Source organism: Chrysochloris asiatica, unplaced genomic scaffold (genome assembly GCF_000296735.1).
Source record: "Chrysochloris asiatica unplaced genomic scaffold, ChrAsi1.0 scaffold00004, whole genome shotgun sequence".
Classification (NCBI taxonomy): Eukaryota; Metazoa; Chordata; class Mammalia; order Afrosoricida; family Chrysochloridae; genus Chrysochloris; species Chrysochloris asiatica.
Window position 1 is genome coordinate 45,721,296 of NW_006408522.1, and position 22,409 is coordinate 45,743,704.

The 22,409-nt window shown below is 40.3% G+C and overlaps 1 protein-coding gene across 1 annotated transcript in view; it reads left to right on the forward strand.

Annotated features, from left to right (window-relative positions):
* Positions 1 to 22,409, forward strand: part of RYR3 (ryanodine receptor 3) — a 775,913-nt gene that overhangs the window by 519,041 nt on the left and 234,463 nt on the right. Inside the window, exons 37-38 of the mRNA XM_006831810.1 lie at positions 1,302 to 1,404; positions 2,359 to 2,496. Of these exons, the coding sequence (XP_006831873.1) occupies positions 1,302 to 1,404; positions 2,359 to 2,496 (241 nt within the window). The remainder of the gene's footprint in view (positions 1 to 1,301; positions 1,405 to 2,358; positions 2,497 to 22,409) is intronic.

Consider the following 22,409-nt stretch of genomic DNA (forward strand, 5'->3'; position numbering starts at 1 on the left):
CAGTGTGGTGGTTACAAATCGAGCTGCAAACTTCAAGGTCAGCAGTACAAAACTACCAGCTGTTCCTCAGGAGAAAGATGAGGCTTTCTGCTCCCGTAAAAACTTACAGAACTCGGAAGCCCTGTACAGGATCGCTATGAGTTGGAACCAAGTCCATGGCACATGACGACAACAACAACAAAGAGGTTCCTCCAGTCCCTGCTAGCTTGTTTGTTTGTTGTTGTTGTTGTTGTTAAATGCCATCGAGTTGGTACCAACTCATAGCACAACAGAACGAAACACTTCTTGGTCCTGAGCCAACCTCATAATTGTTGCCATGCTTGAGCCCATTGATGATTGATGCTGCCATTTTACCAATCCATCTCTCTGGGAATCTTCCTCTTTTTCTCTGACCACCTTACCAAACATGATATCCTCCAGTGACTGCTTTCTCCTGACAATATGTCCAAAGTATGAGAGACGAAGTTTGGCCATCCTGGCGTCCCAGGAGCACTCTGGCTGCACTTATTTTGGCAGTCCATGGTACTTTCAATATTCTCTTCCAACATCATAACTCAAAATCAATTCTTCTACAGACTTCTTAGTCACTGTCCAGCTATCGCATGCATATGAAGTTATTGAAAATACCGTGGCTTGGGTCAGGCGCACCTTAGTCCTCAAGCTGACAGTTTTGCTCGTCAACGCTTTAAAAAATCTTGTGCAGCAGATTTTCCCAATGCAATATGTTGTTTGATTTCCTGATTGCTGCTTCCATGAGTGTTGATGATTGATCCAAGAAGAATGAAGTCCTTGACAACTTCATTCTTTTCTCCGTTGATAAGAATGTTGTTTACTGGTCTAGTGGTGAGGATTTTTGCTTTCTTTACATTGAGATGCAATCCATACCGAATGTCTTTTATATTTCAAAAAAGATTGACTGAAACAAGATACAAATCTAATCTTATAGACTGTATTCTACTTCATTAACATAAATACCTCTAATCCTCCTCATTAACATCATGTTGTTGTTGTTAATTACCCTGTAGTCACTTCAGACTCACAGAGACCATATATAGGGTTTTCAAGGAGTTGGCCGTTGAGTTTGAACCGGAAACCTTGTGGTTGAAACTGACCTTGCAGTCCAGCACATTAACCCACAAAGCATTAACATCATAGAAGTTAGGATTTACAACATACAGGATAATTACATCATAGAATGGAGAATACTTACATGATACTGTGAATCTTGGTCTAACCAAGTTGACATATTTTGGGGAGACACAATTTGATCCATAACATTATGATTCTTTTGTCTTTTGAAGATAAATATGCTTGTTAACTTCCAACTGGGAGAGAACTGTCCCTGCCCAGATGAGATCCGGGAAGAGCTCTATGACTTCCATGAAGATCTTCTCCTTCACTGTGGTGAGCTATCAAGAGAAAGGCTTTATCGAAGAAAAACCTGTTCTGAATTCCTTCTTTAGATGCAGGAGATAGGCAGGGGTGGTTGTTTTATATTTCCAATAACTAGAACACTAGTTGTTCAAGAAGGGAGTCTGTCCAAACTACTTACAGAGAAGATAGAGGAAGTATCCCAGAATACACAACTGAAATATCTTCTATCTAGAAGAGTCTGCTGAGATACAGAGAAGGAAATAGGTGTCTGGAGAAAGAAAAATATCTCGTCCTATTTCAATCTTGCCTAATTTACGTGACGTTAGGTAGTTGAAACTCTGCTCCCAGGTAAGTCAAGATTATGACCCATTTTTAACTTTTTAGCTATTAAAATCCTATTTGTATTTTACTTTCTGTTAGAATTCTAAATTCCTATTTTGACATACATCTGCTATTCTTTAACTCATTAACAACATTTGTACGATTTGTACTGAATCTTAGTCTATAGCTAACAGATTATCTTTTCTTTTGAATTAACTGAATGAATGTTAACTCTTTACAGTGATTCTAGAGTCTGCTTGCTGATAGGCTATAAAAAGTTAAGCCTTGGGATTGAAATCACTTGATGTTCTTGTGGTGGTGGTTATGTGCCGTGGAGTCAGTTCCGACTCATAGTGCCCGTGTACAGGGTTTCCAAGGCTGTAAATCTTTACAGGAGCAGAAAACCTCATCTTTCTCCCTTGGAACAGCTGGTAGTTTCGAACTGCTGACCTTGTGGTTCGCAGCCCAATTCGTAACCACTACACATGTTTTATAAAAACTTCTCAAAGACATTATGTAGGTAAATATTTACAGGAGACTGCCCATGGTATTTTTAGAAAGTAAATTCCTGGGGAGTTTAGGAAGCAGCGTTTTTATGTCTGTCTGGTCACATAGTAGATTCATGTACCGTCAGGGTTTTCACTCTCATCTGTGTCTTCATAGGTGTTCCTTTGGAGGAAAAGGAGGAGGAGGAGGAGGATGCCTCCTGGACTGGAAAACTTTGGACTTTGGTGTATAAAATCAAAGGTCTGTCTAAGACACAGAAGCAGCTGCCAGCTGAGGAAGAGGAGAGATGCCCTAGTAAGTGACAGTGCCTTTCAATCACAGTACCCCCAACCCAGTCCTCTCCTAGAATCCAGTATCTGACACTACAAGATAAATGTTAAATGTTAGGCTGTTTAGTTGCAAAAGAAGCATCTGAGTATTAATATTGTAAGTGGTGGTCATGTGCCATCAGGTCAGGTTCTGACTCAGGAAACCTGTGTAGAGTTTCCGAGGCCATTAATCTCTATGAGAGCAGAAAGCCTCATATTATACTTGCTTCATAATTTGTATTTGGAAGTTTTCCATCCCTTTCTGTATTCTGGAATAGTTTGAATAATATTAGTGTCAACTCTTTTCTGAATATTTGGTAAAATTCACCAGAAATGCCATTGTTGTTGTTGTTATGTGCCATGGAGTCGGTTCCTACTCATAGCAACCCTGCACAGGGTTTCCGAGACTGTAAATCTTTACCAGAGCAGAAATCCTCATCTTCCACGGAACAGCTGGTAGTTTTGAACTGCTGACCCTGAGGTTCACAGCCCGATTTGTAATCACTATGCTACCAGAGCTCCTTAAAAGTGCTATACAGCCTGGATAATTTTTAGGTTGGGAAATTTTTTGATCACTTGATCAATTTCTTCCTTTGTTATAGGTCTGTTCAAGTTTTCTACTACACTCTGTGTAAATTTAAGTAGGTCGTGTTTTTATAAAAATGTGTCCATTTCCTCTAGATTGTCAATTTCTTCACAGTTTTAATATTTCCAGAATCTTCTTGGATTTTCCTTTTCTAAATTTGATGTGGAGATGTATTAAGTTTCTCTGAGACTATCCTGTATTTTATTAATTTCTTCCTCATTGTACAACAGTCTGTTTATCCTGAAATCTACCTGACCTCCTCACCACCCGTATCTCTATAACTATAATTTTCCCTTCCTCCACTTTGTAGTTGTCCTGATCATAGACTGGCATCCCAGAACCCCTCTCTTCATGCTTGTAATATTGTTCTGCTCTGGACTGTTCCGTCTCTGGACTGAGTCCCAGGTGGTGTTGCCATGTATGTCAGTCTCTGATTGTTGTCTGCTACTGTTGGTTCTCAGTTGGCCAGATAACCATCTTGCAAATTTTTTGGCAGAGATGAGTGAGTGCTTCGCTGCTGTCTTCAGTATTTTCAGTTGAGACTTTATATTTTTTAGTTCGGTTCTTTCAACTTGAGAAATGCAAAGCTTGTTCCTCCCTTTGGGTTTTCTAATTCCATGTCTTTGCACACTTCATTATAATACTTGACTTTGTCTTCTTGAGGTACCCACCCTAGGAAGTTTTCTATTCAACTCTTTTACTACTTCATTTCTTCCATTTGTTTTAGCATCTCTATACTGGAAAACAAGTTCCAGAGACTCTTCTGGCATCCATTTTTGTCTTTTTCTTGCTGCTTAACTTCCTAATGACCTTTTGCTTTCTTCGTATGTGATGTTTTGATGTCATCCCACAACTCTTCTGATCTTTGATCATTCATGTGTACTGCATCAAATTTGTTCTTGAGGCGTTTAAATTCAGATGGGATATGTTCAAAGTCAAATTTTGGCTATCATAGACTTGTTTTAATTTTATTCAGCTTCATCATGAGCTTGCATATGAGCAATTGATAGTCTGTTCCACAGTCTGCCTCTGGTCTTATTTTGGGTGATGACATGAAGCTTTTCCACTATATCTGTTTCTTCCCTCAGGTATAATCAGTTAGATTCCTGTGTATTGGATCTGATGAGGTCCAGACACATAGTGGCCTTTTATATTGTTGCAGAAGGATTTGAAGTGAATGAGTCACTGGTCTTGCAAAATTCTATCATGAGATCTCATGCATTATTTCTGTCACCATGGCCTGCTACTTATCCTTCCTCTTTGTATTCCAGCCTTTGCATTTCAATCACCAGTGATTATCAATACATCTTGATAGCATATTTGATCTGTTTCAGACTGAAGAAGTTGGTACAATTCTTCAATTTTTATCAGCACTGGCTTCAGTCACTGGTGCATAAATTTGAATAATAATGGTATTAACTTGTCTTCCTTGGAGGCGTATGGATGTTGTCCTGTCACACACAGCAGTATACTTCAAGATAGATTTTTGAAATGTTCTTTTGATGATGAATGCAATGTTATTCCTCTTCAATTTTCCCTCCTGGCCTAGCAAACCTTCTGATTGCTAGATTTAAAATGCCAATACCAGTCCATTTTAACTCATTGATGTCTAGGATATCAATGTTTGTACATTCTGTTGCATTTTTTACAACTTTTCCATTTTCATAGATTCATATTTTGTACATTCCATGTTCTGATTATTAATGAATATTTATTGAAGTAATGACTGTTTCTTATCAGTTTGAGTTGTGCCCCATCAACAAACGAAGGTCCCGAGAACTTTACTCCATACATGTCGTCACATTCAACTCAACTTTGAGGAGGCAGATCTTCTCAGTCATTTTTTCAGTACCTTCCAACCTGCTGGGCTCATCTTCCACACTGTATCTGACAGGATTCTGGTGCTCTTCATCATGTTTCTATATTCAATATCCTAGTGCTATCTGACAATGTTCCTCTGTTATTTAAGATTTCAGTGGCTAAACATTCAGAGTAGCCTGCCTTTTCTCCTTCCTAGTCTGTTTCAGTCTGGAAGCTCAGCTGAAACCTGTCCACCCTGGGCGTCCCTGTTGGTATTTTAAAAACCTGTAGCATAGCTTTCAGCATCACCGCAACAAATGAGCCACATAAGACAAACTGTTGTTCCTTAGTTTTGAAAATTACCTTAAAGAGAGATTAAAATAATGGGAATGGAGAGAGTTGTAAATGAAACAGAACATCAGTTTGGAGGTTTTATGTCTATGATTTTTATACTGCCCTATACAATTGGATTTTGACCTTCTACTTTTCAACAGTGCCAAGATTTCTTAAAATTCATTTCTCTAATCCTTGCATTATTCATTTTTTGAAATTCATTTCTCTAATCCTGCCATTTTGACCCATGTTGATACAACATCATGATTTGTTCTGTGAAGCAGTGATTGTATCTAATCATTCGTTAACTCTTAGCATACCTGCTTGGCAAAGACTTAGCATATAATCAGTTTGCTGTTTAGCACAGTTTCAGAAAATTTATCATTTGTCTAAAAAAGAAAGTATTTCCTAAGTTTAATACTATTTCCTTTTAGCTTGTTCTCTGTTCTTATCAATCTTAAAACATGGTTTCTAATCATAGACTAAAGCAATATAGTGTCAAGAGATGATCAGTTTGTCTGAAAACAGTACTTTGGAGTTCACAGATCTTATTGCCTTGTCCTTTATATTGACCTTTCATCTTTGTCAGAATGTCTCCAAAGGGAAAGAATCCTCACCATTCATCAGAAGTGTTGACGTTTCTGGAAAGAGTGTATGGCATGCTTGGCAGCGGTTGCATTGGCAACCCTTGATGAGCCTATCCATCAACATGGAAAGGCTTGGTCTTTGATGAGGACATGCCAACAGGATTCTAAAGCCACAAAGAAGTGAGTTTAGACTTTGTGGTTACTGCCAAGGCAGGACTAAAAATAGACTTTGCAGACCTGAATGTCTCATGCTTTACTCATTGAAAGTCTGTTTCGAAAGTCAGTGCTGCTTTGTGGTCAGAAAGACAGTATTGCTAGATCCCAGATTGTGAACAAGACTGATTCCTAAGTATGTCTTTAAATTGAAGATTGAGCAAAGTTGGTGCAGGTGCATGCATACAGTTTCCTAGTTAACTTTATGCAGAACAAGCTTAAAACCTTCTCACTAAAGTTAAAGCTGCACATGCAGCAGGTGAAGGTGATTGCTGTAAGGAATTTGTTGTAAGTGGGGATTGGTTTGGCATTGGTTCAGGGTTGGTTCAAGAAGCCCAGGTAGCGTACTACATTATGTGTTGGGCTGCTAACCACAAGGTCAGAAACTGGAAAACACTAGCCATTCCACAGGAGATAAATAAGATTTTCTGCGTCTTTAAAGATTTATAGGAAACCCTATACAGGATTGCAGAGTCAGAACCGACAGCATGCAGCAGGGGTTGGTTCGATCGTTTTAATGAAAACCCACTGCCATTAAGTCTCTTCAGACTCACAGTAACATGATAGAACTAAGTAGAAATGCCTTTATAATGTTTCTAAAGCTGTAAATGTTTATGCAAGCCGACTGCCACATCTTTCTCTTCATGTAATGGCTTGTGGGTTCAAACCCTAACTTTTAGGTTAACATCTGAGTGTTTTAACCACTATCTCTCCAGGGCTCCTTAATCAATTCAAAGTGAAGGCAAGTTACTTGACATTAAAGGGCAGGGATAAATTGTAAGTGCAGACGTTCATAACCTGGGGACTGTCTGTATGTCATGAACTGGTGTATCCAGGTGACTGTTTCATGGTAGATTACTATAGTCAGATGACATCATCTGCAACCAGCCCTTGGGAGTCTCCCTAACTCTGAGTAATGGTGTCTAGGTTCTAAGGGTTATAACCTCTGCTACCTTTGACTTCAGTCAGGTAGACCAGAAATTTGGTAGATCATGCAATACTTCAGAGACTACCTCAGTATGAGGCTCCATGTCTCCACATAGTACAGTGTCCCTTCAGTAAGAATGAGGAGAGGTTTCAGCTTTGTGTCGTAAGTGTTTGCATTCTGGGTCTGGAAACAGCCAAGTTAGGCGGGTGCCTCTCCTTGTCAGTGCATGGGTTTTCTGCTGAGCTTCAGAAACAAGGGTCCCCTCATTCAGGGCCAACCTCTTAAGAGAAACTCTAAAGAATGGTTTAGCCAGCCTACCCCTCAAATTGGTTTTAATTTTATCAAAAGGGAACAATATTTTTGAATGCATACAAAGTTATTAACTAGGAATTCAAAATTAATTATAGACAACGTATGCAGGTTATGGCGTATCTTACTTCTCCTACCCTTGCAATTGGTAAACTATAAAAGTATGGTGAGAACAGCAACCTTCTGTAATGAACTGACAATTTACCAATTTATATCCATTTCTTAACAGTTTTTCTCACACTCCTATTGTGTCATTGAGGAATTTAAGTTGCAAAAATAGGGATGTTTATTAGATAATTAATTCATTTATCCACCTTGGCCGAATCCCATAAAACATGCCAGGTAACAACCCATGATAGCTCAAACCTAAGTAAAACTGACTTGAACTCAGATCTTTTAACTCTGAGTCCACGCTCTTTCATTGTACTGTGAAGTTTGGCAAAGACTTAACATATCTGTCATGACTTTAAAACCTTTGTTTTTTAAAATCTTACATAGTACATCTGTGAAATGATTTACTATTGTGAACTCATTATTATATGTCAGAAATCTGAATCCAGTAGAGGTAAAAAATAATAATTTAACCTGAAACATCACACTAGCTAAAGATCTGGAAGCAAGAGTTTCCAGAGAATGTGGTGAAAAGCCCACAAGTTGCTTCATCTTTATGAATAGCTAGCCAAATTCCCCTCAACTTTTTTTGAAATTTCCTTAGAATCCTGCTGGTTGATTCAGTATTTTAGGGATTTTCCAGCCTACCTAGAAGCTGTCGTGGCATAGTGAGTTAAGCATTGGGCTGGTAACTTGATAGGTCAGCGGTTTGAACCCATCAGCAGCTCTGCAGGAGAAAGATAAAGCAGTCTGCTTCCGTAAGGATTGACAGCCACTGAAACTTGGTGGGACAGTTCTACCGTGTAGTACAGGGCTGCTGTGAGTCCGAATCAGCTTGATTATAGTGGGTTTGGTTTGGGTTTCCTGCCTGCCTAGACTAACTCCATGTCATACTGTCAATGAAAAGTGCTACACTATTACCAGTAGACTATACTCTGGTAGGGTAGTGGTTACAAATCGGGCTGTGAACCTCAAGGTCAGCAGTTCGAAACTACCAGCTGTTCCACAGGACAAAGATGAGGCTTTCTGCTCTCATAAAGATTTACAGCCTTGGAAACCCTGTACAGGGAGGGTTGTTATGAGTCGGAACCGACTCCATAGCATATAACAACAACAAATATGATAATGAAGAGGTCCACAACAAAAAAAATCTAACAACTACACCCCACCATACTAAGTCATATATTGTTTTTCATGACCCCATCAAGCAAAGTCTACAGGAAACTATCTGCCTTTTAATTCCAGGAGCTCTGGTAGCGTAGTGGTTACGAATCGGGCTGCAAACCTTAAGGTTAGTGGTTCGAAACTACCAGCTGCTCCACGGAAGAAAGATGAGGCTTTCTACTCCCGTAAAGATTTACATCCTCGGAAATCCTGTACAGGGTCGCTATGGGTTGGAACCGACACGATGGCACTTAACAACAACAAGTGCTTCCCAAGCATTGCAGGTTAAATAGTTTCTGGTATGTACATGTATAGCCACTGAGTTACTCCTTCAAAAGGGACCAACCAGATACTTCTTCTGAATTTTCAAAGTTGTTGTTTATTGTTGTTAAGTGTCTCGAGTCAGTTCCGACCCATAGTGACCCTGTACAGGGTTTCCAGGGCTGTAAATCTTCATTGGGAGCAGGAAGCCTCATCTTTCTCCCACAGAACTGCTGGTAGTTTCGAACTGCTGACTGTGAGGTTAGCAGCCCAACTTGTAACCACTACGCTACCAGAGCTCCTTGAATTTTCAAAGTAGCAGAATGAAATCACCTGTCACTTTGCAGATCCTGTCTGATACATTCCTGATCGCTTGCGTTTACTGCATGCTTTCTCCCTTGGGATGTTTTCTCTTCACTTCTTTCCATGAATAAATTTTTCAAGGGGTTTGATGCTCGGGAGAGCAGTGTGAGGAGAAGAGAAGAAACCTCCGTGCTGGTTGGCATCTTAGGTTGCCTTGTGATGGCTCATTGCAATTTAACTTTGGGTGGTGACAATAGTGAAGAATTAGCTTCTGTCTGAAGAAAGTGAGTATCACTTTTCTGCTGCTAACCCTGAGCTGTTTGCCACAGAATACTATATATCACAACTAAATGTTGGTCCTCTTGACCTTGGTTGGGTAACACCTGCTGTCCCCTGGCACTCATCAAAATTCACAAGCCCATGCTCTGATGAAGAGCAGAGATGGAGGCAATCTTGAACCCACAACCCACACAACCTGTGACTCATGTCAACCCATGCCCTGTCATTAAATAACCTAAATCATAACCCTAAACCTACACCAAAATTCTTCCCCACCTAAATGCTGTAGCTTGTTTAGTGCCAAGGAAGAAAAATAAAAGACCTACTATTCACCACCGAATGCCTTTGAGGTCATGTACCAAACATCACTTGTTTCCATGTTCAGCTCATTGCTAAAAATCTTTCGTAACTTTATTGTATGCTAGACACTTGAGGTTTAAAAGATGAAAGAAGGGAGGCCCTTAAGGACCATGAGAGGAAATAGGGATGGGCAGGCAAGTGAATATAACCATGTGATCAGATATGCTATACTAAAAATGCAGGCATAAAAAAGATCCACACATCACCCAAGTTCCAGTGGCCCAAGACACTTAGTCTCTGATAGCAGCCCAAAATCCTCAGAAGAGCGCCCTCAGGAGAAACAGGCTTGACCACTATACCGTCATCAAATTCCCTATGACTGCCGAGTCAGCCACGAAGAAGATTCAAGATAACAACACACTTATGTTCATTGTGAATGTCAAGGCCAAAAAGTACCTTTCAGTCAGGCTGTGAAGAAGCTCTGTGGCATTGATGCAGGCAAGGTCAACACCTTGATCAGGCCTGATGAAGAAAAGAAAGGTATATGTTCAACTAGCTCCTGACTATGATGCTTTGGAGAGGTAGCCAACAAAATTAGGATCATCTGAAATAAGTGTGGAGTCCTGGTGTGGCACTGGGTTAATGTGCTAGACATCAAAGCCATTTGAACTGCAAGGTTGGTGGTTCAAGCTTACCAGCTGCTCTTCAGAAACCCTACACAAGATCACTATGGATTGGGATCGACTCAATGGCACTTAACAACAACAACAATAAAGTAAGTATGGAGTCCTGGTATGGTGCTGTGGGTTAGTGCACCAGACTGCAAAGCCATTTGAACTGCAAGGTCGGCGGATCAAGCTCACCAGCTGCTCCTCATCAACCCTATACAGGGTAGCTTTGGGACGGAACTGACTCAACAGCACTTCACAACAACAAACTAAGTGCAGCTGGCTAATTCTAAATATAATTTTTTTCAATACAAAAAAAAAAGAAGATGAATGGAATACACAGACTCAGTGTACCAAAAAGAATTAGTTGATAATCAACCATTTCAGGTAGTACCATATGATCAAGAACAAATGATACAGAAGGAAGAAGTCCAAACTGCAAAAAAACAGGCTCCTGGAATTGATAGAATACAAACTGAAATATTTCAACAAACTGATGCAGCACTGGAGGTATGTCTAGAAATTTGAAAGACAGCTGCCTGGCCAATCGATTGGAAGAGATCCATATGTTTGCTCATTCCAAAGAAAGGTGAGCCAACATAATGCAAAAGTCATTGAACAATATCATTACTACCACATGCAAGTAAAATTTTGCTGAAGATAATTAAAAACCAGCTGCAACGGTACATTGACAGACAGCTGCCAGAAGTTCAAGCTGGATTCAGAAGAGGATGTGGGTGTCATTGCTGACATCATGGATCTTGGCTGAAAGCAGAGAATACCAGGAAGATGTTCCTTGTGCTTTTTTGACTATGCATAGGCATTTGATTGTATGAATCATGACAAGCCTTGGATAACATTATGAAGAATGGGTATTCCCAGAACACCATACTATGGCCACAAGAAACCTCTGCATAGACCAAGAGGCAGTTTTTGAAGCAGAACAAGGGGATAGTGAAAGGTTTAAAATCAGGAAAGATGTATGTCAGGGTTATATCCTTTCACCATCCTTATTCACTTGGCATGCTGAACAAATAATGTAAGAAGTTGGATTATATGAAAAAGAACGTGGCAACAGAATTGGAGGAAGACTCATTAACAGCCTGCAGTATGCAGATGACACAGCCTTGCTCCTTTGATTCCAAAGGACTGAAAATAACTAATGAAGATCAAAGACTACAATCTTCAGTATGGATTGCAACTCAACGTAAAGAAAACAAAAATCCTCCCCACTGGACCAATAAGGAACACCATGAAAAACAGAGAAAAGATTGAAACTGTCCAAGACTTCATTTAGCTTGGGTCTATCATCAATACTCCTGGAAACAGAAGTCAATAAATAAAATGCTCTATTGAGTTAGACAAATTTGCAAAAGACCTCTTTGAAGTGTTCAAGAGCAAAGATGACAGTTTGAAGACTAAAAACTGTGTTTGGCCCAAGCCATGGTATTTTCAGTAGCCTCGTATGCATTTGAAAATTGGACAATCAATAAGGAAGACCTTAGAAGAATCTTTGTATTTGGATTATGGAATTGGAGAAGAATATTAAAAGTACCATGGACTGCCAGAAGAACAAACACATGTGTTGGAAGAAGTCCAGCCAGAATGTTCCTTAGAAGCCAGGACAGCAAGGTTTTGTCTCTTGTACTTTAGATATAATATCAAAAGGGACTCATTCTTGGAGAAGGGTATCATGCTTGGAAAAGTGGAAGACCCCCAACAAGATGGATTGAAATAGTGACGACAACAGTAATTGTTGTCACTCAAAGATAAAAACAACTGTGAGGTGCCACAGGACTTGGCAAGGAGCTCTGGTAGCGTAGTGGTTACGAATCAGGCTGTGAACCTCAAGGTCAGCAGTTTGAAAGTACCAGCTCTTCTGCGGGAGAAAGATGAGGCTTTCTGCTTCCGTAAAGCTTTGCAGCCTCAGAAACCCTGTGCAGGGTCACTGTGAGTCAGAACCAACTCCACAGTGCTTAACAACAACAACAGGACTTTGCAGTGTTTCGTTCTGTTGTACATGGGGTGACTATAAGTTGGAACTGACTAGACAGCACCCAAAAACAACAAGGGTAATGACATGTATGAGAATGTTCTTGCAACTTCTGTGAAGCTAAATCAAAGTAAGGCTCTACTTCTCTCCCCAGATCTTCATTCTGCTGACAGAATTGCCCACCTCTCTATAGCCCTTAAAGGCCATCATTAATGACTTCCCTTCATCACATTTCTAGTGCATTGGCAACATTTGCTTACTTTAACTTAAATGTATCTGATATCCTTAGTCGACTTTTATCACTCGTATTAAGTTTCTATTGCTACTGTGACAAATGTGTACACGCTTCGTGCTTGTAACAACACAAATTTATTATCTTAAAGTTCTATAAGTCAAAAGTCTAAAGAGTTAGTGAACTAAAATCAAGTGTCAGCTAGGTGCATGTCTTTCTGGAGGCTCAAAGGAAGAATCTGTTTTCTTGCGTTTTCCAGGTTCTATAGGCTACGTTAGCTCATGACCCCTTCTTCCAAGAAATCTGGGCTACATCCTTCTCATGCCATCTCTTTGGTTCCCTTCTGCCTCTGTTTTTTTGTTTTGTTTTGTTTTGTTTTTCACTTCTAAGGATCCTTGTGATTTTTTTGGGTTTATCCCAATAATCCAAGATAATCACTGCAAAACTATGACGCACTGAGCATCCATTTCTCCTGCACCTCTCTCTCCTCTTCAGTTGGTTTCGATAATTCATTGCCGTGGCTACACAGAACTCAAACACCATACTCACAGTTGTTGGATTTATTAGGGAAGTTAACAGGCTACAGTACAAGATCAGGAAATCAGCTGCTTGTAAATACCCACAGGGCACTACATTTTTAACCTCAACCTGAAGGTAGTCAATTCTACCTTCGTGGATCAGCAAACCTCGCTCCCCCACTTAAGTGTCTGAAGGCAACCACTATACAAGGCAAACGTCCATCCCAAAATCACTTCGCCTTTCTTGCTCCGTGGGCTGTGAAGCCAACTGCTCTGTTTCACGCTCTCATTCTTGGTTCTTTTGCTGCTGCTCCTCTACCTGTTCCTTTGGTGTCACAGTGTTCTGTCCCTGGGTTGAGGAGGTCCAATGCACAGAGATCTCAGAGTCCACAGGACACACTCCACTCCTGGCTCCTCTTCTTTGTTGGTAGTAAGATACCCTGTCCTGCTCTGTAGATGGCTCACTTTAAATCTATGATAGAATTCCAAGTTTACACGATCGCAATGAACTCTGTCAACATCCACAGCTGAATCAGTCATCCTGTTAGTATCTTCGCCCACCTTCCCTTTTTCAGACTCATCTGAAGAAAAGTCGTTTGGTGAGAGTTACAAAGACCAAGACTAGAAGAGACGTATTAAACAATTCACTACATCTCGAGCATCCTGTATTAAGGTTGACTGACTTAACAACCTTAATTTCTTCTGCAACTTTAATTTTCCTTTGTCCTATAAGCTAGCATATTCATACATTGTAGTGATGAGAGCATGGGCGTCTTTTGACTACCTCACCATCATTGTTCAGATCCTGAGTACCTCTGACCTAGAGCAGTAGCACACTAATGGAGCTCTGTGCCTCCAATGTCTTCCTGGCACAATCCTTTGCACTGTTTTCTTGCTAAAACCAGTTTGATTAATGTCTGATATGGTGTCTAAGATACGGTAGGTGATTGCTAGCCCAGAATTAAGTGTTCACAACAACCAAGTATATGGACAATCAGGTTCCCACTTTACACAGCAAGTCTGAGGGAGGAAAAACCAAGTGTGGGCAGAGTCTTCATGTCAGATTGTGGGCCCAGATGGGAGTCATACTCTGTTTCTAGAACCAATGTTCCTTCTAAGACCCTGTGTTAGGACTTCAGGGAAGTGGCGGGAAGATGATAGGGAAGCAGATATTTCAGAACTGCATCATGAAGCAAGTCTCATATAATTTAATTTGTGATACTGAATCGATGTAGAAATGAAACTAAGAGTGATTGGATGGCTTTGCCAGGTCTCTAGTTCTTTGCTGTTCTGTCTTTGTGCCATTTCTGTTTCAAGAATTTCCCTCCCTAACAAATCAGAAACCATCATCCATTCTCTCTGTGAGTCCCCATAATAGTCAGTGGTCATTTAATCGTCTGAGTGTTTTTGAGAAAGTGATTATAAGGTGATTTCAAAAACAATAGGCTAATTATCTCCAGATGATGGGTGGACTCCAGGGGACTCTAGAGAAGGGCTGGCAGAGTTAGGTTGCCATTGACAGCTGGCTTGCAGTGACTTCTCTGACAGGGGGTGTCCAGCAGCGAGGAGGACAGTCCTTGTTGTTTAGTTTATGTTTTTTAGTGTGTATGTTTTGTTTTGCTTGCTCTGCTTTTAGCCTATTAATTTATTCTGCAGGAATTTTTGACTCTCCTAATATATACTGTTTGGAGTTATAGTGTGTGCAAAGCCTTTTAAAATATATTTATTCAATTTCATCTCAAATAATTCAATTTGTAGTGCACATGAATATATAAAAGACATGTTTTTTTCCATGATTTATAAGTTCTTGTTGTTTTAATGAAGAAAAAGAGCAGCTCTTTTGTAGTATGGAAAGCGTGGACATTAGATATCATTACAAATGAAATTTCAGAATTTTTCAATCTGAAAACATCCACCTGCACAGTGGGAAGACTCTGACCAAGGTAGAAGACCACTGTGGGAAGAAAAGGTAGGAATGGAATGAGTAGAAATGCCCTGTTGCCACATGATTGTCCACACCTAGCCAGTCCCTCATAGACTGCCAGGCCAGTACAAGTAGTGTGGGTTTGTGCTATACTGGGGACCAGGACCCATGGTGGGCAGTCAGGAGGCTCCATATTCATTGTTCCATCTCTTGCTCAACCCTCGGTTCACCACTGTATCAACAGACCACCTCTTTACAGGAACCTTGTTCTATTAAATTCAAGTAGAATCATTTGCCTTACCAAAAAATAAGGTATTAGTCTAGTCGTAGCCACCATTGTTGGGAAAGCTTGGTCCCTGATCAGTCTGCCTCTTTAGTTCTCACGTGGTTGGTATAAGGCTTAAACGATAATCCCAGGAAAGTGTGTGTCACAAGAGAGTCTGACACGCAGGATGGAAAGATAGGTGAGCAAACAGACAGATGCCGTTCAGTTCACTCCAATTCACGGTGACCTTACGAACAACAGAATGAAGTCTGTCTGTCTTGCATCATCCTCATGGTTGCTAGCATGTCTAAACCCATTGTTTGGGCCTTTGTGCCAAGCTATCTTATGGTGGGTTTCTTGGTACTCACTGGTCCTCTGCTTCACCAAACATGATGTCCTCCTGTAGCAGTTGATCCCTGCGGATGACATGTCCCTAGTAAGAAAGACCTACAGTGTCCTGCTGTTGTAATTCATAAGGGTTTCCATGGCTAATTTATGAAAGAAGTTTGTCAATCCTTGAATCTCAGCTGAAGCCTATCCACTATGAGTGACCCTCCTAGTATTTAAAATGCCCATGGCATAGCTTCCAGCATCAGAGAAGCGCACGAGCCACCACAACACGACCAACTGACTGAATGGGTGGTAGCTGATACACAGGAAACACTTAGTAAATGTCATTATAATGTGGAGGAGGATAGTCTAGCCAAGTAGTGTGAAAGTTGACCCTTATTCCTCAACCAGGAAAGCCAATGCAGAAGGGAACAAATATACCTATCTGGAAATTAAATACAATGAATAGGAAGTTCAATACAATTAAGTTATTTAATTAAATTAAATAAATTAATAGACTGGTGTCCTGGTGTGGCACTGTGGCTTAATGTGCTAGACTGAAAAGTCAGTTTGAACTGCAAGATTGGCAGTTCAAGGTCACCAACCACTCCTTGAAAACCCTATACAGAGACGCTTGAGTCAGAACTGACTCAACAGCACTTAAAAACATAGTGGATGGGACCTGGGTATTTTCTTAGGTCTTCTGCTGCTTGCTGTGAAGGCTGGGCCAGAGCTTGCACCATTCATAAAGTTTTGAGGGTTTGGGCACCAGGCCTGACCATTGTTCTATAAGTGCACAAAGTAAAGAGAGCAGTTCTTTCTTGTTAACCAAAAACAGTGTGCTAGCTTGTCTACACAGGCCTTTGTTTACAGGTGTTCAGAGAGTCTTAGAACTGTGTTCTTGTGATCCCGGAAGCATCCTTCTTCTACTGAAATGAGGCAAAAGTGGTACCTAGCGCACAGCCAGGGGCCAAGGGGCACCAGGAAATGAGCATGATGAATTTTTCTACAGGTCCCCCTGGAGTCAGAGGCTTTAACTTTGTCCCTCAACATCTATGCCAATAAGTAGTAGATATTTGGCTACTTTGAACTCTAGACCAGACTTTGTGCTCACAGGAAACTCTGAGACATGGAATTTTGCCAGTACATCTCTCAACTAAATCTAGAGGATATTATTGTGCCACATGACCCCTGACATGAAGGTTCCTTTCTCTGCCAGAATCCAGGACAATCATTAGAAAGGCCAACAAGTTGCCACAGCATAACCTGACATCAATGATGACTGGTGTGTAGCGATCCCTTAATAATGGCTGCTTGCTCACTGTGGTCAATAGCCCCTGGGATTTTGAGATTTTATTTCTGCAGCTTCAGCTTTTATCATCAGTGCTTGCAAGCTGGGTAACACCAGGATAAGGCATTGAAATATGGTGGCAAAATGCATAGTGATCATCAATTCTAACCAGTAGATTAAGCCACAAGCTTTTATTGGCCAGTTTAATTAATTAGTACAACTCTCTCAGCATCTCAGGGGTTTAGATGAACATAGAATCCTTGAATATTAAATCCACAAGGGACGTGACATCATAGGAAGTCATGTAAACTTCATAAAAAGACATGGAGACAGAAAGTGGCTTGCCCAGTTCATGCGTCCAGAGGTGGAATGAAGTACTCGTATACCCTGCCCATCACTCTCATCATGACTCGACACTTGCATTAATTTCCTTTAGCATTGCTGACTTCTTTTTATTGGTGACAAAAAGGAAGCTCTGGAAAAATGATTCACGTGCCCATCTGAGAGAAAGTTAGAAAATTACCTAAAGTCCTCTACAAGACTGTCATCTACAGGGCTTTATTTCAGAATGCATTTTACAGCTGGTTAAGAAAGCATCTAAGTGGTAGAATAAAAAGGTAGAGCATTAATGAAGATCTCTCTTTCTCTGAATTTTATGGAAGCTATTAAAAAGTGAGGAATCCTGATATGGTGCTGTAGGATAATGCACTGGACCACAAGGTCGGTTTGAATCAAAATAGCGGTGGTTAAAAGTTACCAGCCACTCCTCGGAAACCCTACACAAGGTTACTATGTGTCAAAATGAACTCACCAGCACTTAACAACAAGATTGAAAAGTAAGCAATTTTAATATGCTAAAGTAAATGGGCTTCGAATCTAACAGCCTAGGTTTGAATCTTGCTCTGTCTTTGCTAATTGTGACCTTGGGCAAGTTTTAAACTTCTGTATGATTCAGTGTCATTAAGAATAATAACAGTTCCCATCTCAAGGGCAAGGGGTATGGTAGGAGGAGAGAGTAGGATAAGAATTCAATGAAATAGTGTTTAATATTGTGGTACTTTCTTGGAATATTATATACCTCTTCACTTCTGAACCCCATGTAGATGACATCTAAAAGATACCATAGCAGAAATCAACAGAAAACCCAAGCTCAGTTAGATATTAAGGGACTTAATAACTCACATACCTGGAGGTTTAGATATGTTGCGCATCTCTTGGGTTGAAGCAGTCAAATGTTTCTGCTCACTCTCCCCACAATCATCTTGTTCCATGATTTCCAGCTTTACCATTAGGTGACAGCAAGAGAGTGACTACAGTTCTGGGACTCACATCTGTGCATTACAATGTCTAGAGCAAGGCATTCTCCAGAATTCCAAGCCGAGATCCTGGGATCACCTCTATAGGAGAACTTGACCATAAAACTCATAAACCAATGAAAGATGACCTAGAAAATGGAATGTATTGGTTAATTTAACTCCACCTGTGAAATAGTGTTGGGTCAGCTTTTCCAAAGGCATATTGGCTGTAAGTGGAATAAAAATTAGGGTTGTGTTAAGAAGGACAGGACAAGTGGATACTGGTTATGTGCTCAATAATATTCATTATCCCATCATGGTTACCATCTGCAACATCTATAATTTCCTCAGTGATTAGTGTTGAGTTGTAGGCAGTGCTAAGATTCAGAGGGAGAGATGAGACAAGAAGTCTGGTTGTACCATCTGGAGAATATGTTGTCTATGATATGTTTCCACCACTGGGTCTGTCATCTTGTCATACTGTGGTGGCTTGCATGTTGCTGTGATTCTGGAAGCTTTGCCATGGGTATTTTAAATACCAACAGGATCACTTATGGTGGAAAGGTTTCAGCTGAGCTTCCGGATGAAGCCAGAATAGGAAGGAGGAGAGACGAACTACTTCCAAATATTTAGTCACTGAAAACCTTATGAATAGCAGGGGAACACTGTCAGCATCAATACATTGAATATTGAAACATGATGAAGAGCACCAGAATATTGTGAGGTACAGTGCTGGAAGATGAGCCCCTCAGGATGGAAGGCACTCAAAATGCAACTGAGGAAGAGCTGTCTCCTAAAAGTAGAGTGGACCGTGATAACGCAAATGGAGTAAAGGCCTCAGAACCTTCATTTGCTGATGGGGCGCAACTCAAAATGCAGAGAAAGCGTTGTAAACATCCATTAATAATCAGAACATGGAAAGTACAAAGTATGAATCTAGGAAAATTGTCAAAAATGAAATGGAATGCATAAACATCGATATCCTAGGTATTAGTGAGCTGAAATGGACATGGCTTATTATACTAGGAGTGACAAAACAAAGAGGAATGACATTGCATTCATCATCAAAAAGAACATAACAGGATCTCTTTTTTTTTTTTTTTTTTAAGGTTTTTATTGTGGATTAAGTAAAAGTTTACAGGGCAGATCATCAGTTTTACATTCAACAAACCATACACCTTGTTTCATTACAATCATTATAATCCCCACCATGTACCATCAGTTACCAGTATTTCTCTCTATTCACTTTAGCTTTTCTTTTTAAACACTCAGGCATGTATAATAATTTACACTACCAAAGGGCACATTCTGCAAGCCTGTTTCCTGGCCGCCATCTCTTAGTCCCTCATTTCCCATGAGTCTAGAGTCCTCAGCTGCTCCCTCTCTTTATGTCTTCATCTCGGCCTCCATCTCTGGTGTCGCTGCTTCTCTGGATAATGTCTCTCATTCCACTTGTGCTCCTCTCCCTTGATGATCCTAGGGTCCTTTGTTTCTGGACTATAAGATTAGCCACTCCCCTCTTTTTGTTACAAAACCTTTACAATTGTGACAGTCGCAATTAGTCATGATAACAATTACTGATTTTAATCAAAAGAATCTTAACCCCATCTCTTTTAACCATACCCATCTAGACAAAATGAAAATTACTCAGTGGGGACTCTTTCTTTCCCCACACACTATTAAACTAAGCTCCACCTTGAAACCTTATAAGTCAGTCACTTCATGCCTTTATCACATTCTCATTTTAGGTAGCCAGTGTCTAAATTGCCCGTCCCTATCCATATCAGCTGGATGCTTCACTCTCAGCTCTAGACCTCTGTGGCTATGTCCTTGTCCACAGCCTCAGGTGTCACCAGGTTTCACCATATTTTGGACCAATCAGCCCTTCTTCTTGCTCATCTCCAGGTCCATGGGAGTCTGTGGAATGTGGTTGAACTCAACCCATTTTTCATTGCTGCCTTTCCCCCTTTTCCACTCAACCAGTAGACCAATGTGGTCACAAGCAAGCTTACATGTCTGCTAATGTGTTCTTTGAGTTTCAGTCTTAGAGAGGGGTTTGTTCTGAAGGAACTTGATTGCTTGCCTTAATGGCTTCCCAGCAAACAACTATTCTTATAGTAGCCAGTCATTACTGCCATTTTTGTTTTGGTTTTTCCTGATAATCTTGTGTCTTCTGTCACTCTAGGTGTTCCAAGCTGGTCTGCTTGTCCTTTCTAGTGGGAATGTCACACCTCAAAAGGTTCTAGATAGGGCTCAGGATTCCACTTTAGGTCCTATACACTGCAAAGGAGCCCTGTTTCACTGGGCAAGTTCTTCAAAAGGTGTCTTGAAGTAAAGTACTGTCTGTAGTAGTGTAATATCTATATGCCTACAAGAAAGACCAGTTAATACCCCTGTTACTCAAATTTATGTATCAACTAGTGATGATGAAATTGAATTCTACCACATTAAGTCTTCAGTTGATCAAACATGCAATCAAGGTATTGATCATTGCTAGCAATTGGAATGCAAAGCTTGGAAACAAAGAGGAAGGATCATCAGTTGGAAAACATGCTGCTGGTGATAGAATCGCTGCTGGGGATTGCATGGCAGAATTTTGCAAGACAAATGACTTTTCATTGCAGATACCTTTTTTAAACAAGATAAAATACAACTATATACATTGGCATCACCAAATGGAATGCAAAGAAACCAAATTGACTGCATGTGTGTGAAGAGATGGTAGAAAAGTTCCATATTATCAGCCAAAACAAGGTCAGGGACAGAATGCAAATTCATACTGAAGCTAAAGAAAATTGAAACAACTCCACATGAGCCAAAATATAACCTTGAATATATCACACTTGAATTTAGAGATCTTCTGAAGAACAGATTGATGCATAAGACACTAACAACTGAAGACCAGAGTGTTGTGGGATGACATTAAGAACATCGTACAGGAAGAAAGCAAAAGGTCATTAAGAAGACAAGAAAGAAGGAAAAGGCCAAAATGGATGTCAGAACAGACTCTAAAACTTGATTTTCATCATAGAGGTGTTAAGGCAAATGGAGGAAGTGAGGAGGTACAAGAGCTGAACAGAAGATTTCAAAGATCAACTGAAGAAAACAAAGTAACATAATGAAATGTGCAAAGAACTGGAGTTAGAAAACCAAAAAGGAAGAACACGCTCAGCATTTCTCAAGCTGAGGGAACTGAAGGAAAAATTCAAACCTCAGCTTTCCGTATTGAAGGATTCTGTGGGCAAAATTGAAATAATGCAGGAAGTATCAAAAGAAGATGGACGGAATACAGAGTCACTTTGCCAAAAAGAAATGGTCGATGTTCAACCATGTTAAGAGGTAGCATATGATCAAGAGCCAATGATCCTGAAGGAAGTCCAAGGTGCATTGAAAGCATTGGCAAAAAACAAGGCACCAGAAATAGATGGAATACAAATTGAAATCTCTCAACAAACTGATGTGTCAGTGTAGACACTCACTTATCTCTGCCAAGAAATGTGAAGGACAACTACTTGGCCAACTAACTGGAAGAGATCCATATTTGTGCCCATTCCAAAGATAGAGGTGACCCGATGGAATGTGGAAATCGGACAATATCATTGATACCCCATGCAAGTAAAGTTTTACTAAAGGTAATAAGGAAATGGTTGTAACCATACATTGACAGAGAACTTCCAGAGGGTCAGGTCGATTTCAGAAGAGGACGTGGAGCAAGGGATAACACTGTTGAAGTCAGATGGATCTTGGCTGAAAGCATAGAATATCAAAAAGATGTTTACCTATGCTTTATTGACTGCATAAAGATTTTCAATTGTGTGGATCATGACAAGCTATGGACAACATTGCAAAGTATGAGTATCCTGAACACTTAATTGTGCTCATGAGGATCTTGTACATAGACCAAGATGCAGTTGTTCAAACAGAACAAGGAAGCTCGGAATGATTTTTAAAATTAGAAAAGATGTGCACCGAGGTTGTTACCTTTCACCATACTTGTTCAGTCTGCATGCTGAGCAAATGATCTGGGAAGCTGGATTTTGTGAAGAAAAACATGGCATCAGGATTGGAGGAAGACTAAAAACCTGCAATATGCAAATGATACAACCTTGCTTGCTGAAAGCCAAGAGGACTTAAAACACTTGTAATGAAGATCAAAGACCACAGCCTTCAATATGGGTTGCATCTTAATGTAAAGAAAACAAAAATCCT